This window comes from Haliotis rufescens, unplaced genomic scaffold (genome assembly GCF_023055435.1).
Source record: "Haliotis rufescens isolate VD_foot unplaced genomic scaffold, xgHalRufe1.0.p SCAF_6, whole genome shotgun sequence".
NCBI lineage: Eukaryota > Metazoa > Mollusca > Gastropoda > Lepetellida > Haliotidae > Haliotis > Haliotis rufescens.
In genome coordinates, this window is record NW_025964334.1 from 20,742,902 (window position 1) to 20,761,482 (window position 18,581).

The 18,581-nt window shown below is 40.7% G+C and overlaps 1 protein-coding gene across 1 annotated transcript; it reads left to right on the top strand.

Annotated features, from left to right (window-relative positions):
* LOC124151331 (farnesyl pyrophosphate synthase-like) lies at positions 1-15,057 on the top strand. The gene is made up of 9 exons (XM_046523737.2): positions 1-113; positions 5,008-5,178; positions 6,068-6,202; positions 6,514-6,594; positions 6,972-7,094; positions 8,315-8,479; positions 10,070-10,147; positions 11,107-11,241; positions 13,068-15,057. Exons 2-9 carry the CDS (start codon positions 5,026-5,028, stop codon positions 13,266-13,268), a joined length of 1,071 nt encoding a protein of 356 aa, XP_046379693.2. The 5' UTR covers positions 1-113; positions 5,008-5,025; the 3' UTR covers positions 13,269-15,057.
* The last annotated feature ends 3,524 nt before the right edge of the window (positions 15,058-18,581 follow it).

Genomic DNA, 18,581 nt, shown 5'->3' on the forward strand with positions numbered 1-18,581 from the left:
TCAACCAATCAGGGGTCCCGTAACACAGGGTGTGTGTCGGCACATGTGAAGGAAGTGATAGTAAATTGATTCACGGATTCCCTCCGTCCAGTATTCGTCGGTCTCGTGTAAAGGTAAGCTTGTACATGTCTGTTATTCTAATGCTCAGGTGACGTATAAATGATCATTGTGGAAATTAGAACTGATGTGATGTATTATGGTCGGATGTAGGCGGAGTGGATCTGAGCAGAACATTCGCGAGTTGCGACAGTCATTCGGAGCATCGCAAAACTAAACTTCTAAAAGGTCTGATTTTAATGAGATTTCGAATGAGTGAGTAGGATTGAGCACTGGTCACTTTACCGGAGATTTGTGTTTTGATTAAATAGCTGCCGACCCGTTAGATTAGCCGTAAAAATATAAGTATACGCTAAATGATTGTGTTTGTTATTCACGCATGAGTGCGTTTAGTCCCAGGTTTGGGCCGTACTTACTATCAAAATTACTATTGTTTGGATTCTTAGGGTCACGGCCATCCTAAGCTGCCTTCACAGTCCCAAGAGCTACAGGCCTAGTTACGCGTGAGGGCTTGAGTGAGTGAGAGAGTGAGTTCATATTTAGCATCACATAGGCCTTATTTCAGCCATGTCGTGACGAGAACAATTAAATACATGGATTTTATCTATATAAAAAAACCTGTCAACAAAGGACAGAAAAAAACAACTAGAGAATCACAGATTTGTATAGAAAAAAGAGCATATAACCATAAAATGCTATCACTATACATTACAATACATTATAAAAATGGGCAAAAAGGTTGGCCTTGTTTGAGGTGCTGGTGGGGGATTGTATGGACCAGACAATCCAGTGATTGACATTATGAGCTTTGCTGTATGTATTTGGGATATGCTGACATGAATGAACCAAGTCAGCGAGCTTGAGCACCTGGTATATTTAGTTGCCTCTTACTACAAGCATTGGTTGCTGGGGATCTATATTCTTACCCAGAAACACCACAGGTGTAACAATAGTTGTGTGACTACGTCTAGGTCTTTAATATAAACATCCCCCGCCGTGATATTGCTGGAATATTGCTAAAAGCGGCGTAAAACCACACTTACTCACTCACTCACTTCAATATAAACAGGTCTGTCTGTACAGTTGGTATGTCTGAAGTATCACCAGAGTTCGAGGACTGACGATGAAGTCCGTAAAGATGCAGTAATTGTGACAAGGTCACTGAAGGTGGAAGATAAGAGACGTGTCTGAGATGCAGGTTTTGTTAACCTAGTATGACATTGTGAAGGGAGATAATGGCCGGCCTGCTGAGATCATGGGGACACCATGGTGACATTCAGAGAAATAGGCAAGAATGCATTGGTAGCTCTAATCCTGATAATAGTCCTTGGTTATCCTGTTAATGATACATAGGGGTTTGCCCTCTGTTTGATAATCTTGGCTTCAGATCTTAAATTTTCAGGGTCATGGTGAGGGTGTGGCCAAATTACACAATGCAATGTCAAAGTTGACGTTCTTAGATATGACTGTAAAATGTAAACATGTTAAACAGTAAATCGTGATACAGTGTAATAAACGACCGCACCCACTAATAGACTGCTGTTTCTTGATTGTCTGATAATAGAATGGGCGGGTCTTGTCAGTGTCACTGACTTTGTATTGTTCACATTGTTTTTGTGTAATTGTCAGTGAATTTATTATTGTTGATATATTTATTTATAAGAGTTGACTTAAAAATAATTTTTGAATTTTTACAAGGATTTAGACTCACCATATTATATTTTACACTTATACCTCCATAAGGGACTGGTCATTTGTTGAGGGGCGCGGTGGGGGCAGTGAGATTCGGGGGGGGGGGTTGGTTGGTTCATAAAAAAATGACAAAGCAAAAGAGTGGGGCGGAGCTCGTCAAAATTATAAGTGGGGGGACTTGAAAAAAGTCAAAGTTTTCTTTTTTTCAAATGATGTTTTTTTGAATGGGTCATGAGAAAATGTTACATGTATTTTGGGGCATGAAAAAATATGACATAGAATGGGGGGTCAGCAAAATATTATACAGTCCTAAGGCCAATCTCACCCCCTATAAATTAAATGACCACTTCCTAAACACAAATTGAAGTCAACATGGTCAAGAAGTCTGTTCTTAAATACTTATACGTCAGTGTATGTACAGTGGTTCTACAGCCAGACCATGCATATGTGGAGAACCATGATTATCCATACTGAAAGTAAGTTTGTGTACTGCGTACAATTCTGGATATAAGATGTGAAACATTTGGATAATTGGGTATTCCCTTCACAGATACCTTCAATTAATAGATCACTGGGATGTCATGGTATATCATGGCAAAGCGCTCGGTTCAGTTTATATCAGAAGGGTAAAGGCGACTATGCGTGTCGTAAGGCGATTATGCTTGTCGTAAGAGGCGATTATGCTTGTTATTAGAGGCGACTGCAGACTAGGGATCGGGTGGTCAAGCTCGCTGACTTGGTTGATGCATGTCATCGTATCCCAATTGCGTGGGGCGATGCTCACGATGTCAATCACTGGATTGTCTGGTCCGGACTCGATTATTTACAGTCTGCCGTCATATAGCTGAAATATTGCTGAGTGCTGCGTTAAACAACAAATAGGGAAACAAACAAACAGAAGGGTAAATGTTTGGCTCATTAGTAGTATGTGGCTATAGACTCATAGTCAAAACTCAGACTGAACAATAATCCATTGTATCATCATACATGTCATATGAAGTTTTGTTGTATTAAGATAGACTTACTGTCATGTACAATTGACATTAGGGTTGCAGCGATACAGAGGGCCACGATACGATACGCATCTCGAAACACTTGAGTTGTCACAACATATACCACAATATGCCAGACATACATGAATTAAAATATGCAAAATGCATCTCCCTGGTGAATGGTTCGTCACAAAAATAACAGGGATTCCCAAACATCCCAAACAGCAAGTTATCCCTTATTTATCCCTATTTAGAAAGGCTATTCTTTTGTTAGGAGACTTAAAAATATGCATCTGTATCTTTATGTATCAAGATACAGATCTATGTATATCATGTACTAGGGCTGGGAGGGGTAACTCGGGTACCCGGGTCGGGTGGGTACTGAGTAGAACCCGGGTACCCACATGACTACCCGGACCTGTGGTTTGTCACGTGATATATTGTTGAATGACAAAAACTATCTAGAACTATATGGTTACACTACAAGTCACCAATGTTCGCATTTCTTTCCGACTATTCACCCATTTCTTCTGACTTTTCAAATCTTTGAATAAAGATATAACTTGAGTCAGCTTCAGTCACTAATCAGTGTATGCATGACCAGATTGTTTAATACATGTACAGTAAGCTACGGTTATAACGAACACGCTTATAACGAACTGACGGATATAACGAACTTATTTTTTTGGTCCCGACTATTTGCTGTAGTTATGCTGTATATATGCTTATAACGAACTACGGTTATAACGAACTAAAATTAGTAGTCCCCTTGAGTTCTTTATAACCGTACTTAACTGTATGTTAAAGGGCAAGTTCACACGGAAATGACCCTATTTTTCTTGTACTTTTTCCACATTAAAAGTGTTAACATAGAAGTGTCAAAGACAAAAATATAAAAATATCACAATTAATTAACATATTTTTCGCATTAAAACTATTTACATTTTTCACATTTACCAAGTGTTCTATTTCCACAACAAAAACACCATGGCTTATGCCCCTTGCAATATGACGTCATTGGTGCCAATTGATAAACATTATGACGTCATCATGCTTTGTTAGAGCCGCTTCACGTGGTGTAGGTCCAGGTGTGTGATTCTAGCGTCTCAGATGCCAGCCAGCATAGTGTTATGCTGAGTCACCACTGCGCCGGAGTGTGTCGTAGGCCATGTTGTTTTACCGCAAACTGGTACTTGATATCTTTTGCGTTGAGAATAGACAGGGACCCAGTTGAATTGGCACCAATTACGTCATAATCTAAGGGGGATAACTCAGGCCTGTTTAGCTCGAAAAACGAAGGCCTCATAACGGCATATCATTTTCACACTATTGTGAGCTTCCTACGTTCACTGTGAAAAAAATGAGTGTATATTTTCAAACACAGATACTAATTAATTCTAAAATTGCGTTTTGTTTAGAAAAAGAAAGAAAGTGATTTTTGCGTGTACACTTCCCCTTTAATACATTTTGTCAGTGCTATGGTAAAGAAATGCCCTATCGAACATTTTGTACCTCGTGAGACCTACACTGGGTACCCGGGTAGTAAATTTGGACTCGTCCCAGCCCTATCATGTACCATATCAAAGGTCAAGGTATCAGATATCATTCCATCGGGTGGTCAGGCTCACTGACTTTGCTACATGTCATCGTATCCCAGTTCGGTAGATCGATGTCCATGATATCAGTCACTGGATTGTCTGGTCCAGACTTGATTATTTACACACTGCTGTCATATAGCTGGAATATTGCCGAGTGTGGCGTTAAGCAACAAACAAACAGTGATCATTCTACCTTTCCTTCACATCGCCGTGATATAACTGGAATACTGTTAAAAGCGGCGTTAAACCAAACTCACTCACTCACACTTTCCTTCACATGCAATAATGATGACATTTATAGACCCAGTTGCACTGCCAAGCTGTCACATTTGTGCTACCTTGGATGTCCCACTATCATGACTATGCTGTCACTGTCAGTAGGTCTGGTGGTTCATTTGGAGAAATGTTGTATTGATTCATTGATTGTTGATCAAGTTTTGAAACCTCATGGTCGAACTAATATCTGATGAAAATCATGCTGTTGTCATAATTGAATGATTGTTCTCCATGTTGATAATGACAGCTGTGTCATTGTTAGAAACATATTACTTTTGTCATGTTCGGACACATGGGGGAACGGATGTACGGACGTCATTTCACAATTTGAAGGGTATGTTCATCAAATTATATCTCCAATGTTTAAAGTGACTGGTGCTTTTATTTCCCAGGAGCTTGGGTTGTGAGCAATGGGTGACAATCAGTGTATTGCCAGCAAGAAGCCACGAAGTATGAGTCAACTGGAAGAGTTCGACAGCCTGTTTCCGGATCTGGTGGATGATCTGACTAAGATTGGCCTGAAGGATGGAGAAATATCTGATGCAATGAAGTGGTTCAAAGAGGTAATGATTCATTACTTTGTTTGTTGTTAAATGCCGCACTCAGCAATATTCCAGCTATATGACGGCGGTCTGTAAATAATCAAGTCTGGACCTGACAATCCAGTGATTGATGTCATGAGATCGATCCACGCAGTTAGGATAAGATGACATGCATCAACCAAGTCAGCGAGCCTGACCACCCGATCCCGTTAGTTGTTTCTTACGACAAGCATAGTCACCTTTTACGACAAGCATGGGTTGCTGAAGAACTATTCTACCCTGGGTCTTCACAGGTATCCTCACTATGTACAGCCTTGTAACAATGTCTAATGTCAGATGTAACACATGATATAAGGTCTTACTTTTATGGAACAAATGTTTCATCTTTTTTATTGTCTGGCAGTGCCAAAGACGTGTCTTGAAAAATAGTCTGATTTTGTGAGTGCAGCATTTTCAGGGAGGAATCCACTTTAAAATTTAGAATGGACTTGCTAAGTTACTTGAAGTTTGAAATTTGAACTAATGATAAAATGCATAAACAATGATAAACCTATCTCTAACTCTTTTATAATTTTAAAAATTATGAGTGTCAGTACCCTTTGATGTGGAATAGTATAAATAATGGCTACTGGTCACCCAGGCCATCATGTTTTGTTTTTTTTTAATTAATTTGTTTACTGGTCGCATATTTACATATTATCATTTATTGTGTTTGTGATGGGGGGGGGGGGGGGGGGGGGCATTAGAAACAAATTACACAGTTCTACTTTTTCAATTTGAAAAGTTTTAAATTTGAACATTACCTTGGGCCTGTCATTAATCATAGAAGTTTGTTTCTTTTGTTTCATTTTATTGTACTCTGAGAATCATCATCATCATCATCATTTGATTATACATTGTATGTGACCAGGTGTGTGAGTACAATGTTCCATTTGGAAAGAAGAACAGAGGGATGTCAGTGGCCATGTCCTACCTGAGGTTTGTTCCTGATGCGTCTCAAGATGATCTGGAGCGAGCCAGGATCCTAGGCTGGTGTGTGGAATGGGTAAATAATCACTTAGTTACAATATACATGATATAGGGGATTTCACTTTTGAGAGGCAGCAAAGGGACACGACTCTGCTCAGTGACCTACATCCACTGACACCACGCATGATTAGTACATACCTAAAATAATTTGGCTCCCGATACCCAACGCTTCCACTGTCTGACCGTTGTTAATTACAAAACATATCAAATACAACTAGAGCTGTTTTTTTTAATTGTATAATTTAAACAGAACAGTAATACTTTAAACATTTTAAAGGCCTAAATGTGAAGCCATTTTAATAAATCTTAATTGTTTGATGTTTCTAGTTGCAAGCCTTCTTTCTGGTAGCAGATGATTTGATGGACAAGTCTGTGACAAGGAGGGGAAAGCCATGTTGGTACAAGAGAGTGAGTGGATCACTTGCTGTGCAAGAACATTTATTTATTTATTTATTTGTCTGTCTGTCTGTCTGTCTGTCTGTCTGTCTGTCTGTCTGTCTGTCCGTCCGTCCGTCCGTCCGTCCGTCCGTCCGTCCATCCATCCATCCATCCATTCATTCATTTATTTATTTATTTTTTATTGTGTTCAGTTTCTTTAATTAACTCCATGGCAGAATGACTTTAATTGGAATAAATAAATGATTGACATAGCTATTAATTTTTATTTATTTATCAAACTTGTGTGGAAAAGCTGGAATAAATCCATGAAACATAAAATTAAAAAAGTGAGGCCTTATTGGGAGCTTTGTCCCTGCCTACATGTCATGGCCATTGTGTGTTGTCAGGGACATGTGGGCACCATAGCCGTCAATGACTCCTTCTACCTGGAGTCGGCCATCTACCAGATCCTCAAGAAACACTTCCGACACCTGCCGTACTACACCAGCATCCTTGAGCTGTTTCATGACGTGAGTGACACTGTACCCGATTCATCATACTTCCATACCAGGCGGATGTTGCCGTGTGTTACGCACTACACGATAGCTATCATATTACTTTGACCTTAGTCTATAAAACCTATATATGTCAACAATTTGTGGATATTGCTACAATGTTTGAATTATCGCATGTGAATTGAAAATGATTTTTGTTACTGCTCTATAGATAAAGTGAAATAATAAATTAATTTTTAACAGTTTTATTACTAATGCAATCCTATTGCAATTCCATGATACAATCTCATTAAAATCAGACCTTAGTTCTCGCTACCGCTAAACAAAGATCTGAAGACATCTTATTAGGGGTCACGTCAGAATGACCTTTCATCCGACCAATGAGAGCGTCGCTTACCAGATCCTGAAAGTGACAGTCGGAATATGATTTCTAATCATACAACATCGAAAACTTTAACACGGGGTATTCGGAACGATAGTTGCAGGTTTAACGACTGAATCCATACGATCTAGACCATTTATCAGCCATTCCAGAATGTTTTTTTGTTTAGGTTTCAAATTTGTAATCGAGAATTTGTCAAAATATGTTCCGAAGCGTAGTCGCCAATTTGAAATTAGTGCCGTAAAGCACGAGAAAGCTGCCTTTTCATTGGTCATTCTACTGGTCGGTCAAAGTTCGCGCAAGGTCGGTCTGACGTGACCCCTAATGAGATGTCCTCAGATCTTTGTTTAGCAGTAGCGAGAACTAGGGTCTGGTTTTAATGAGATTGTTCCATGATAAGGCTTGTAATCAGAATGACATCGTTAGGCTTGGTTTTGTTTTGTTTTGTGTTTGTTTAACGCCACACTCAGCAATATGCAAGCTATATCACAGCGGTCTGTAAATAATCAAGTTTGGACCAGACAATCCAGTGATTGACATCATGAGCATTGATCCACACAACTGGGATCAACATGTGTCAACCAAGTCGGCGAGTCTCACCACCCAATCCCGTTAGTCGCCTCTTACGATGAGCATAGTCACCTTTTACAGCAAGCATGGGTTGCTGAAGACCCATTCTACCCCGGATCTTCACGGGTTAGGATTGGTGATTTGGTTGTCATAATATCAACCACTGGTTTGTCTCAATAATTTAGTGCTGGATTATACAAAGTCCCGTTGCAAGTTAGTATAAATGCCTTAGATAGTCACTCTGTGATGAATTCATGAGCATGATGAGGATGTTTCCCCACAGACAACTATGCAGACAGTCATTGGTCAGTGTTTGGATCTAACAACAGCGCCGCCGGAGGGCACCGTGGACTTCACAGGATTCACCCTGGACAGATACAGCGCCATCGTCAAATACAAGACGGCCTTCTACTCCTTCTACCTGCCTGTTGCATTAGCTATGTATATGGTAAGGTTCGATCGGATTTTGTCGACCACAAGTTATGTCTTCATATTTAGGCCCAGGGAACTAGTGTCCACCATCTGTGAACTTGTCTTAAATGTCTGGTGAAGAAGTCAAAGTGGAAGTATTACCATAACCATGATGCAGTATTTGTTTTGGTCGCTGAAACCATTTTGAAGAGTTGCATCCCTTTGCACTGGGTCTTATTACTGTGGTAGTGTCTGGCTTTCTTCCATGCCACGATATAACTGAAATACTATTCAAAGTTTAACCCATACAGTTCCAGACATCTTAGGCACCAGTGCGGTCAGATAGCCGTGTGGTTAAAGCAATTGCTCGTCACGCTGAAGGCCTGGGTTCAATGTGTGAAGCCCATTTCTGGTTTCCCCCGCTGTGATATTTTTTAAAATATTGCTCTCACTCACTCACTCAGAGCGGTCAGGTAGCCTTGTGGTTAAAGCACGCGCTCGTCAGACTGCGTTCGATTCCCAACATGAGTTCAATGTGTGAAGCCTATTTCTGAAGTCCCCCGCAGTGATATTGTTGAAACATTGCTAAAAGCGGCGTAAAACCTCACTCACCCTCACTCACCCACTCACCCACTCGACCGCCTCCGTGGTCTAGTGGTAGAGCGTCCGCTGGGAGAGCAGAAGGTCCGGGATTCGATCCCCGACTGCGTCATACCAAAAGACGTAAAAAGATGGTACTTGTTGTTACCCTGTCTGGCGCTCGGCATTAAGGGGCTAAAACAAGGACTGGTCGGCTCGGAGTCGGAGTTGTGTCTGAGGGGTATTCATGTTAAACTGCGGCATGGTATCTCAGTGGGCTAGCACTATAAATCGGCATCAGTCCGGACTAGTACAAGCAGCCACACAAACACACACACGTACATGCACGTCGCTATATAAGTACAATAATCTTGGACGCGACGTTAAACCCCATTTCACCTCACTCACTCACTCACTCACTCACTCACTCACTCACTCACTCACTCACTCACTCACTCACCCACCCACCCACCCACTCACTCACTCACTCACTCACTCACTCACTCACTCACTAACTAACTAACTAGAGTGGCATCCTTGATTATGTCCTTATTGGCTTCACCAAAGTGGTAAGCATCTCGGACCTGCATCACTTCAGGCTTTCCGCTCTCATGAATCTGACATGCCACACCTAACTGAAATACTGTTCAAAGTAGCTTGAGATTATATTCACTCACTCAAACTGCTGCCTTGGCTTGGCATCTGAGGTGAGATAACATGGAGTTTAACGTCGCACTTAAATAGCGACGTGCATGCATGGGTGGCTGCTTGTACTACCGATTAATGCCGATTTTATAGTTCAAACCCACTGAAATACCAAGCAACAGTTTAACATGAATCACCCACTCAGACACAGTATTCTGACTCCAAGGCGACCAGGCCTTGTTTAAGTTAGCCCCTTAATACCAAGCGCCAGCCAGGGAAACAACAAGTACCTTTTAGTTTGAGGGATCAAACCTCAGACCTTCCACTCTGTGGGTGGATGCTCTACCAGTAGACCACGGAGGCTGTCAAGAGGCATCTGAAATGAATGATGTTATCATTGCAGGCTGGGATTTCTGACGAGGCTTCTCATGCCAACGCCAAGACAATCCTGCTACAGATGGGGCACTTCTTCCAAGTTCAGGTATGTCACAATGACTGAGACTTTCATGAAGCCTCATACCATCATGTATGTGTCTGATCTGAAGTGAAACCCCATTCAGTTGATATTCATTTAACATATTGTAGACGATGTACTCTCTTGGTCCAGGGGGCGCACGGGTGGCCCGGTCGTAAAAATGCCGCAACTAGCTGTGCAGAGTTGCGTCCCTTTGGCACGCCAGAAACCTATGATTGTGGTTTCAAATCCCAGTTCACCCCGGTTATGTTTCTAGGTTTGTCCGCACCATACCCGTGCTCGTGGGTTTCACCGAAATGGTAAACGTCTGAGACCTGAATAGCTTAGGCTTTCCTCCCACATTAAGCTGACACGCGGTAATATAACTGGAATAATGTTAAAAGCGGCGTTAAATCCTACTCACTCACTCACTCACTCACTCACTTGGAAACCATGTCAGCATTCTTGTCTTAATAGTGGTATTCTGCTTGTCTTGAACTTTCGATAATGTGTTAAATTTTTATGGTTTCCAGGATTTTGAGTTAATAAATAATAATTTCTTATCCAAGAAAATCAAAATTTGTCAAAAAACATCAACAATCTTCAGAGTGACGCAATTCCAACCTTACGTCACAATGAGATTTAAACACTGTCAACAATGCCGTCCAGATGACCTTAACACTACACTGGTGTGCAAGAAGTGATACCGGATATTTGCACTAGTGCACATATGATTTTAATTAACTTTGGTAATATGTAATAAACAGGAATTATTTGTCCTTGCTGTCAGATTTAACCAATTCCATCAATGACAAGCAATCAACCAAGTCACAGACCCTGACCACTTGATCAATTTGGTCCCCTCTTACAGTCAGCATATGTTACCATGGTTACTGGGGACCTATTCTTACCCAGAATCCCCAAGGGGGCCAAGTTAGACGTTTCTTTGTGATGATCCACTTACAATGTACCATGCTTCCTTGCAGGATGATTTCCTGGACTGTTATGGTGACCCGGAAGTGATAGGGAAGATCGGTACTGATATAGAAGATAATAAGTGCAGCTGGTTGGTGGTTCAAGCTCTCAACAGGGCCAGCGACAAACAAAAGCAGATGTTAGAGGTAGGCAGCAACAACATGAATTGATGAATCATTATAAAGGCCTTGAGTCTTCTCAGCTTTCAGCTGTGTCGGTTGTGTTTGAAAAATGAACTAATCGTGAGATATTGCTTTTAGTTCTACTCTGCGGAATAATCCCAGGAGCTGAGAAGAATTGATAGGAAGTTCTGATATTTTTCAGATTATTCCAAAATAATAAGAACAAAAGTAACTTTTGAAAATTTCTCGTATTCATATTGTTCATATATTATGTTAATTACATCGAAATGTGACCATTTAGAAGGTTCAAAATCTATGTGGTTTCATCCAGCTTTAAAGGGAGATAATCCCAGGGATTTTTCTGGTCATGTTTAGAGGCTGATATTCAGCCACAAGTCTGCTGCAAATGAGAGTAAATATTCCCATAAAAACTTTCAGAATTTACAAAAATTGGAACATCTAAAAACTACAAATTTTGAACATTATCACAATCTGTTTTCCCAATTTGCCTACCAAAGGTCACATGTAGACATACAGTGTTTGTAAGCAGACAAATTTGCATTTGGATGACTTTCATCAAACTTTCTCAACCGTCAAGACTGAGGCTTCTTGAGGTGTATGAACACCTTGGTATCTACACCGACTTTGACAGAGACAAATAGCATCAGGACGTTTTCATGATTTAAGCAACTTTCTTCATGTCATCACCAAATTGAGAAACAAATCTTCAGAGCATTTTGATTTACAATCGATCAGAAAATGAACCAATCAGAAACCCTGTATCTACAGTGTGATTGGGTGGTGTATCTTGCCCGTTTCGACTTTGACTTTGACTTTTCACTGATGTGCCTTTTGTGGAATCTGTTTCGGCAGATTATCAAGCAGAGTTGTACCTCCACTCACAAAAGTGGGGGTTCAGGGGACCCCCAATAATTAGTTTAAAGGGTCCTTGAGGGCAATATGAGGGCCCTGTAACGTAATGAAAGTGTAGTGTAGTGTACGTTCTGATAATTACTTGAGAGCCTGGAATTAATCAATGATCGTGTGGACTGTAGTCATGATTGATGGATGAAATAACAGACATCGATAACTGATCTTGATGCGCTGTAGGTACTATGAAAATAATTGGGCATCCCAAGGGATGCAGGATATATTTGTGAGTACTGGACGCACATTTGTGCTTTGTGTAAAACCCTAATCAAGGCGGATTATTCCCAGGCATTGATCATGCTAATATTGCTGTCAACCACGAGGTTGCTTGACGTGTGTTCAATTATTTATATGCTGACATGAACTGAAAATAGCCCACTGTGGTGTAAAATCATAAATCTGCAAAGGTGTAACCATCCTCAGTTATGCAGGGTATTATATCTCCATTATATTATTAGTAGTACCTAACCTTTTCGCCACCATAGCTTCATTTCAGAAATGGCGTGACCATCTCGGCTGTCTTATCGATAGCTTTACCAGAACAGATATAAGGCCACACATTTTGTATTTTTCATTTCACTAGCCTGCCACAACTACTGAAAAGCAGCTGGTAAAAAAATAAATGAAACATAAAAGTATTTATTGTTATTATGTTCCCCGCTATATAGACAATTTTATACAATATTAAATGTTATATATATATTCCATGTCTTCATCACTATAAGTGATCAAAAATTCAGAGGCAGCTTTGACTCCATGGCAGAATGACTTTCATATAAATAAATAAGTGATTGACATAGCCATTTATTTTTATTTTTATTTCAACCGACCTTGAATAGTAAAGCTGGAATAAATCCGTGAAACATAAGATTAAGAAAGTGTTGCCTAAATAACCACATGATGACTGATGCTGTTTCCAGGACAACTACGGACATCATGATCCTGAGAAGGTGAAGAACGTGAAGGCGCTGTTTAGAGAACTGAATCTCCAGAAAGTGTATACAGACTACGAGGAGAGCAGTTACGCTGAACTCAATGTGCTTATAGGGAAATGTGCCGGAAATCTGCCGGAGGATGTTTTTAGGGACTTTGCAAAGAAGATATACAAGCGGCAGAAGTAAAATTGTGTTTTAGAAAGTTGTTTTTTTTCATATATGCTATTTATTGATGTACAGTGTTAGCATTGGATGAAGTCCCTTATGACGGAGCAAGCATCGTGTACGACCTATCTCTGTGGAAAAGGAACAAAGTCTTGGCGCCCAGTTTCAAACTGTTGATTCTTGCTGGAAAGCTTGTTCAAGTATGTCAACCATGGACTTCTCTAAAAAAATAGCTATAAGACTGTGTTCTGATTAAAGTTGAATTTTCAGAATTGTTCCAAAGGCATGAGATGTTATTAGGCCAGTGATAGCCACAACTTCGAGACAGTAATATATTCCAATTTATAAGTAACACTTAAGAAGCTAGAGTTGTTTCCCTTGACACGAGAGACATGACAAGCTCCTCACAGCAGTATCCCGTTCACGGAGCTCTCTATACTATATGCCACCAGTCAAGGCTCCCCACTGTGGTTGGGTGGCAACAACCATGCTTGGAGTTGAACTCGCAACCGACCGACCGTTATGTTTACAAACAAGTGATGACTGCCGGGATGCCGAATACTCTTACCCCAGCTAAATTATTTTCTTTGTTTGTCAATTTGAATTTCTGTTTCATTTCAACTATCATGTAGTAAGAATGTAAGGGAGAAGTTGGTTGATTTTCCATTCGTTTGCAATCTCGAACCAATCTGATCAAACAAACCAAATGGTTAATTCATCCGGGAAATATGGTCAGTCAAAATTAACTGTAATGGCATTTCCAAAGACATAAACAAAAGTATAAAAGTTACTACATATATGTTGAAGTAAGGAGTAGTGAGTGAGTGAGATGCAATATTCCAGCAATATCACGGCAGGGACACCAGAAATGGGCTTCACACATTGTACCCATGTCAGGAATCGAACCCGGGTCTTCGGCATGACGAGCGAATGCTTTAACCACTAGGCTACCCGACCGCCCCTAAGTAAGGAGTAAGTTTCTCTAACATTGTCTTACAGATTCAGATAAAGGCATTTGAAGGAGCACCAGTGAAATGAAGTCACTAAGTTAGTGAAATTGTGGGTACTTTCCATTGGAGTAGTGAGTTTGCTATCTGTCAGAAGCATGTATGTTGTCAAACAGTCAATGAGTGTTTCTGAAATTGCTCGTTCTCGATGTTTAAATGGTAGTCCTTTCAACCACCTTCATTGATGTGATATTCAAGTGCAGAGGACATTATGCAAGAATGTTTGAACTGGATGAATGTTATTTGTATAAATTTGTGTGAGGAAAGACTTTTTGTTATAGTTTTTTTGGTTTATAAATTTCTGACCCTAAAATTCAGGTTGGTAGGTCAGAAAAATACAAATAATTTTTTTTTTTAATATCTCTCTTGATTTCCTCAATATATTAAGCATGTTGAAAAATTTATAAAACTCATACAAATAAATTTGGAGAAGGACTTTTTAAGATAAATTGATAGTATTTTAATTATAGTTTTAAACTTATTTATCTATATTGATAGCGACAGTAAACTTATTATTTTTGAACATTTTACTTATTTAGTAAGTGGAATAAACAAAAAAAGCTTTATCTTTTTTTTTTTCCCTTTTTTCACATTCCAGTTTTTTGGAGTCGGCAGATTTGTAAACCAGGTTTTAGAAAAAAAAAGTCTTGTCTGGTAAACAATGTAATACTGTACGTGTGTGCAATATGTATCTGATGGATTTCTGTTGACATGTGGGAAGCTGTTACTGTATGACTGTTACTCTTCAATAGTGATGTCATCAGTGTATGTTCATATTGAATAAATGGAACATGTTCATTTTACACAGTCATTATTAGTCTGTTGATATCCACCATATCAGAGAACCAACATCATTTCGTGTCGCATGTTTCTAGCTTCGTCACCACCATACCCGTCCTCATGGGTTTGACCAAGGTTGTAAACGTCTTAAACCTGCATCACGTAAGGGTTTCCTCCCACATTGAGTGGATATAAGTGTCAAAAGCAGCATTAAACCCAACTCATTTGTATTTTGCCTTGATCTTTGCTGGGGATTGCAGCCCATGTTGACATGCTGAGACAGCATTGTTCGTATGATTGTCATCATAGTCTAAACGACCGCCTCCGTGGTCTAGTGGTAGAGCGTCCGCCCGGAGAGTGGAAGGTCTGGGGTTCGATCCCCGACTGCGTCATACCAAAAGACGTTAAAAGATGGTACTTGTTGTTACCCTGTCTGGCGCTCGGCATTAAGGGGCTAAGACAAGGACTTTAACGTCGCGTCCAAGATTATTGCACTTATATTGCATCATGCATGTACTTGTGTGTGTTTGTGTGGCTGCTTGTAATTGTCCAGACTGATGCCGATTTATAGTGCTAGCTCACTGTGATGCCATGCCGCAGTTTAACATGAATACCCCACTCAGACACAGTATACTGACTCTGAGCCGACCAGTCCTTGTTTTAGCCCCTTAATGCCGAGCGCCAGACAGGGTAACAACAAGTACCATCTTTTAACATCTTTTGGCATGACGCGGCCGGGGATCGAACCACGGACCTTTCGCTCTCCGGGCAGAGGCTCTACCACTAGACCACAATATTCAGTATGAAGAAAAAATACAGTGATTGTCACAGCCACTACAGCCACATGTTCAAAGTGGGTGGAAATCTGAAGGACTGCTCGGTTTCCCTTTAGTCTAGTGGTGTCGGGGGCACGGGTGGCCCAGTCGTCTAAGGCGCCGGGATTCGCTGTGCAGAGTTGTGTCCCTTGGGCACGCAAGAAACCTATGATTGTGGGTTCGAATCCCAGTTCGCCCCAATGTGTTTCTAGGTTTGTCAGCACCATACCCATGCTCGTGGGTTTCACCGAAGTGGTAAACGTCTGAGACCTGCATCATTTTGGGCTTTCCTCCCACATTAAGCTGACACGCCGCGATATAACTGGAATACTGTTAAAAGCAGCGTTAAACCCAACTCACTCACTCACTCACTCACTCACTCTAGTGGTGTCACATAAACCATTAGTCTGACTGACACTTGGGACAGATAATACCTAATAGGTAGTCCCTGGATGTGACGGCATACACCCAGATGATATTGATTATGAACATAGGCTGGTTTGTCAGGACAGTTAGTTAATTTGTTTGTTTGTTGTTTAACGCCGCAATCAGTAATATTACAGCTAAATGACGGCGGTCTGTAATTATTGAGTCTGGACCAGACAATCCTGTGATTGATATCATGAGCATCGATCTACGCAATTGGGATACGATGACCTGCATTAACCAAGTTAGCAGCCTGACCACCCGGATCCGTTAGTCGCCTCTTACACCAAGCATAGTCGCCATTTACGACCAACACCCCCACCCCCCACCCCCCACCCCCCACTCCCCCCACCCCGCCGATCTACACGGGTCAGGAGGGTACTAAACCAGATCAAAGCCATGTGATATAGGAAATCCTACATGATTGGGAGTATTATAGAAAACGTATGCCACTGAGGGTGAATGTCGTTTTACTTATGTGTTTTGTTTGTTGTTTAACACCGCACTCAGCAATATTCCAGCCACATGACAGTGGCCATAAATATAATCGCGTCAGGACCAGACAATCCAGTGATCAATATTATGAACAACGAACAAGAGTTCAGTGACACGTGATCAACCAAGTTGCCGAGCCTTACCACCCATCCCTTTAGTCACCTCTTGTAAGCAACAGGTCGCTTCGATCTTTTATAACTCGGATTCCTCTTGTGGACCTTACCAGTAGCAATGTTCCAGAGTGTCAGTCTTCCCGGGGCAAGGAAGTCAGAGGCTAATGGCATGAGTAGTGATCTGAACTATCTGGATACGATCAAACAAAAAGGCCCCACAGTCGACCCTTACCATCAGCAAACAATTACTGGCACAACTTTCCATCAAATTTGTTAAGTTTGATTGTCTGTTGTTTAACGCTGCACTCGGCAATATTACAGCTATATGACGGCGGTCTGTAAATAATCGAGTCCTGACCAGACAATCCAGTGATTGACATCATGAACATCGATCCACGCAATTGGGATACGATGACATGCATCAACAAAGTCCATCAGCTTGACCACCCGATCCCGTTAGTCGCCTCTTACGACAACATTAGTTGCCTTTTATGGCTAGCATGGGTTGCTCAAGACCTTTTCTACCCCGGATCTTCACGGGTCCATATTAGTTAAGGAAGATGATGATATCTTATAGTCTACCTCTTCAACTCTCACATTAAAGTTGAATAAAACTCAAAGTATACTCACGCACACACATTCACTTCAGAGAATATCTCTAAGGGACAATTACAGACAGTCGTGACACTTCTGCGGAAAATTTTCTGTTTTGTGATATCCACAAAATAGGTTCAACGTAAACATCGCTACTAGGTATTTCGTGTATGTTTTTAAATCTAAATATTGGATATTTACAGGTAACGTCGCGTTCAAGATTATTGCACTTATTCAGGACGCACCTGTGTGTGTGTGTGGCTTCTTATACTAGTTCGGACGAATGCCGATTTGTAGTGCTAGCTTACTGAGATACCATGACCCAGTTTAACAGGATACGCCACTCAGACACAGTATACTGACTCCGAGCCGACCAGTGGTTCATATCTCATTAATGCCGAGCGTCAGGCAGAGTAACAACAAGTACCATATTTTAACTTCTTTTGTTATTACGCGCCCGGGGATCGAACCACCGACCTTCCGCTCCCCGGTAGACCTATCCACTAGACCAGGGAGGTTGTCTAGGACCTCGGTAAATATGACGCATAATCATGGAAGATTGACTCTAAACCTTTGAGCCCATTAATACAACAGGCATTCGGCGTTTATTTGTGAGGCAGTTGCATGCGCTATATAAAATATTATTTACACTCCAGCTCTTGAAATATGGAGTTACACTGTCTCGCTAATCGCTAAGAGATTAAGTTTTCTTCACTGGATGACAAATTGCATTAAATAAACTCTGTATTTTATTGACAGACAATGTTTTTTACTTCTATTCTTTTTTATTTGAAGTATACACGATATAAATTATGATGTCTTTTCCATTGGGATAGAGGCCGGTCTGAAAGCGTCGAGACGAGAACAATGGAGTGACGTCAAACAGTACATTGTTACGTCATAAAGATAATGACGTCATCAAAATAACGTTTCAATGAGAATACTCAGAAACTTTAGAAACGTTCATATTTTGACAAATATTTACTGAGAACTTTAAAAGAAATAGAGACATATACTTTCCTTGCCAGTATGCACATTATTTCTGCGGAAACATGTTTATATTGTTGATACAGTCACTTAGCAACGGGTGCCATCTTTGCTGAT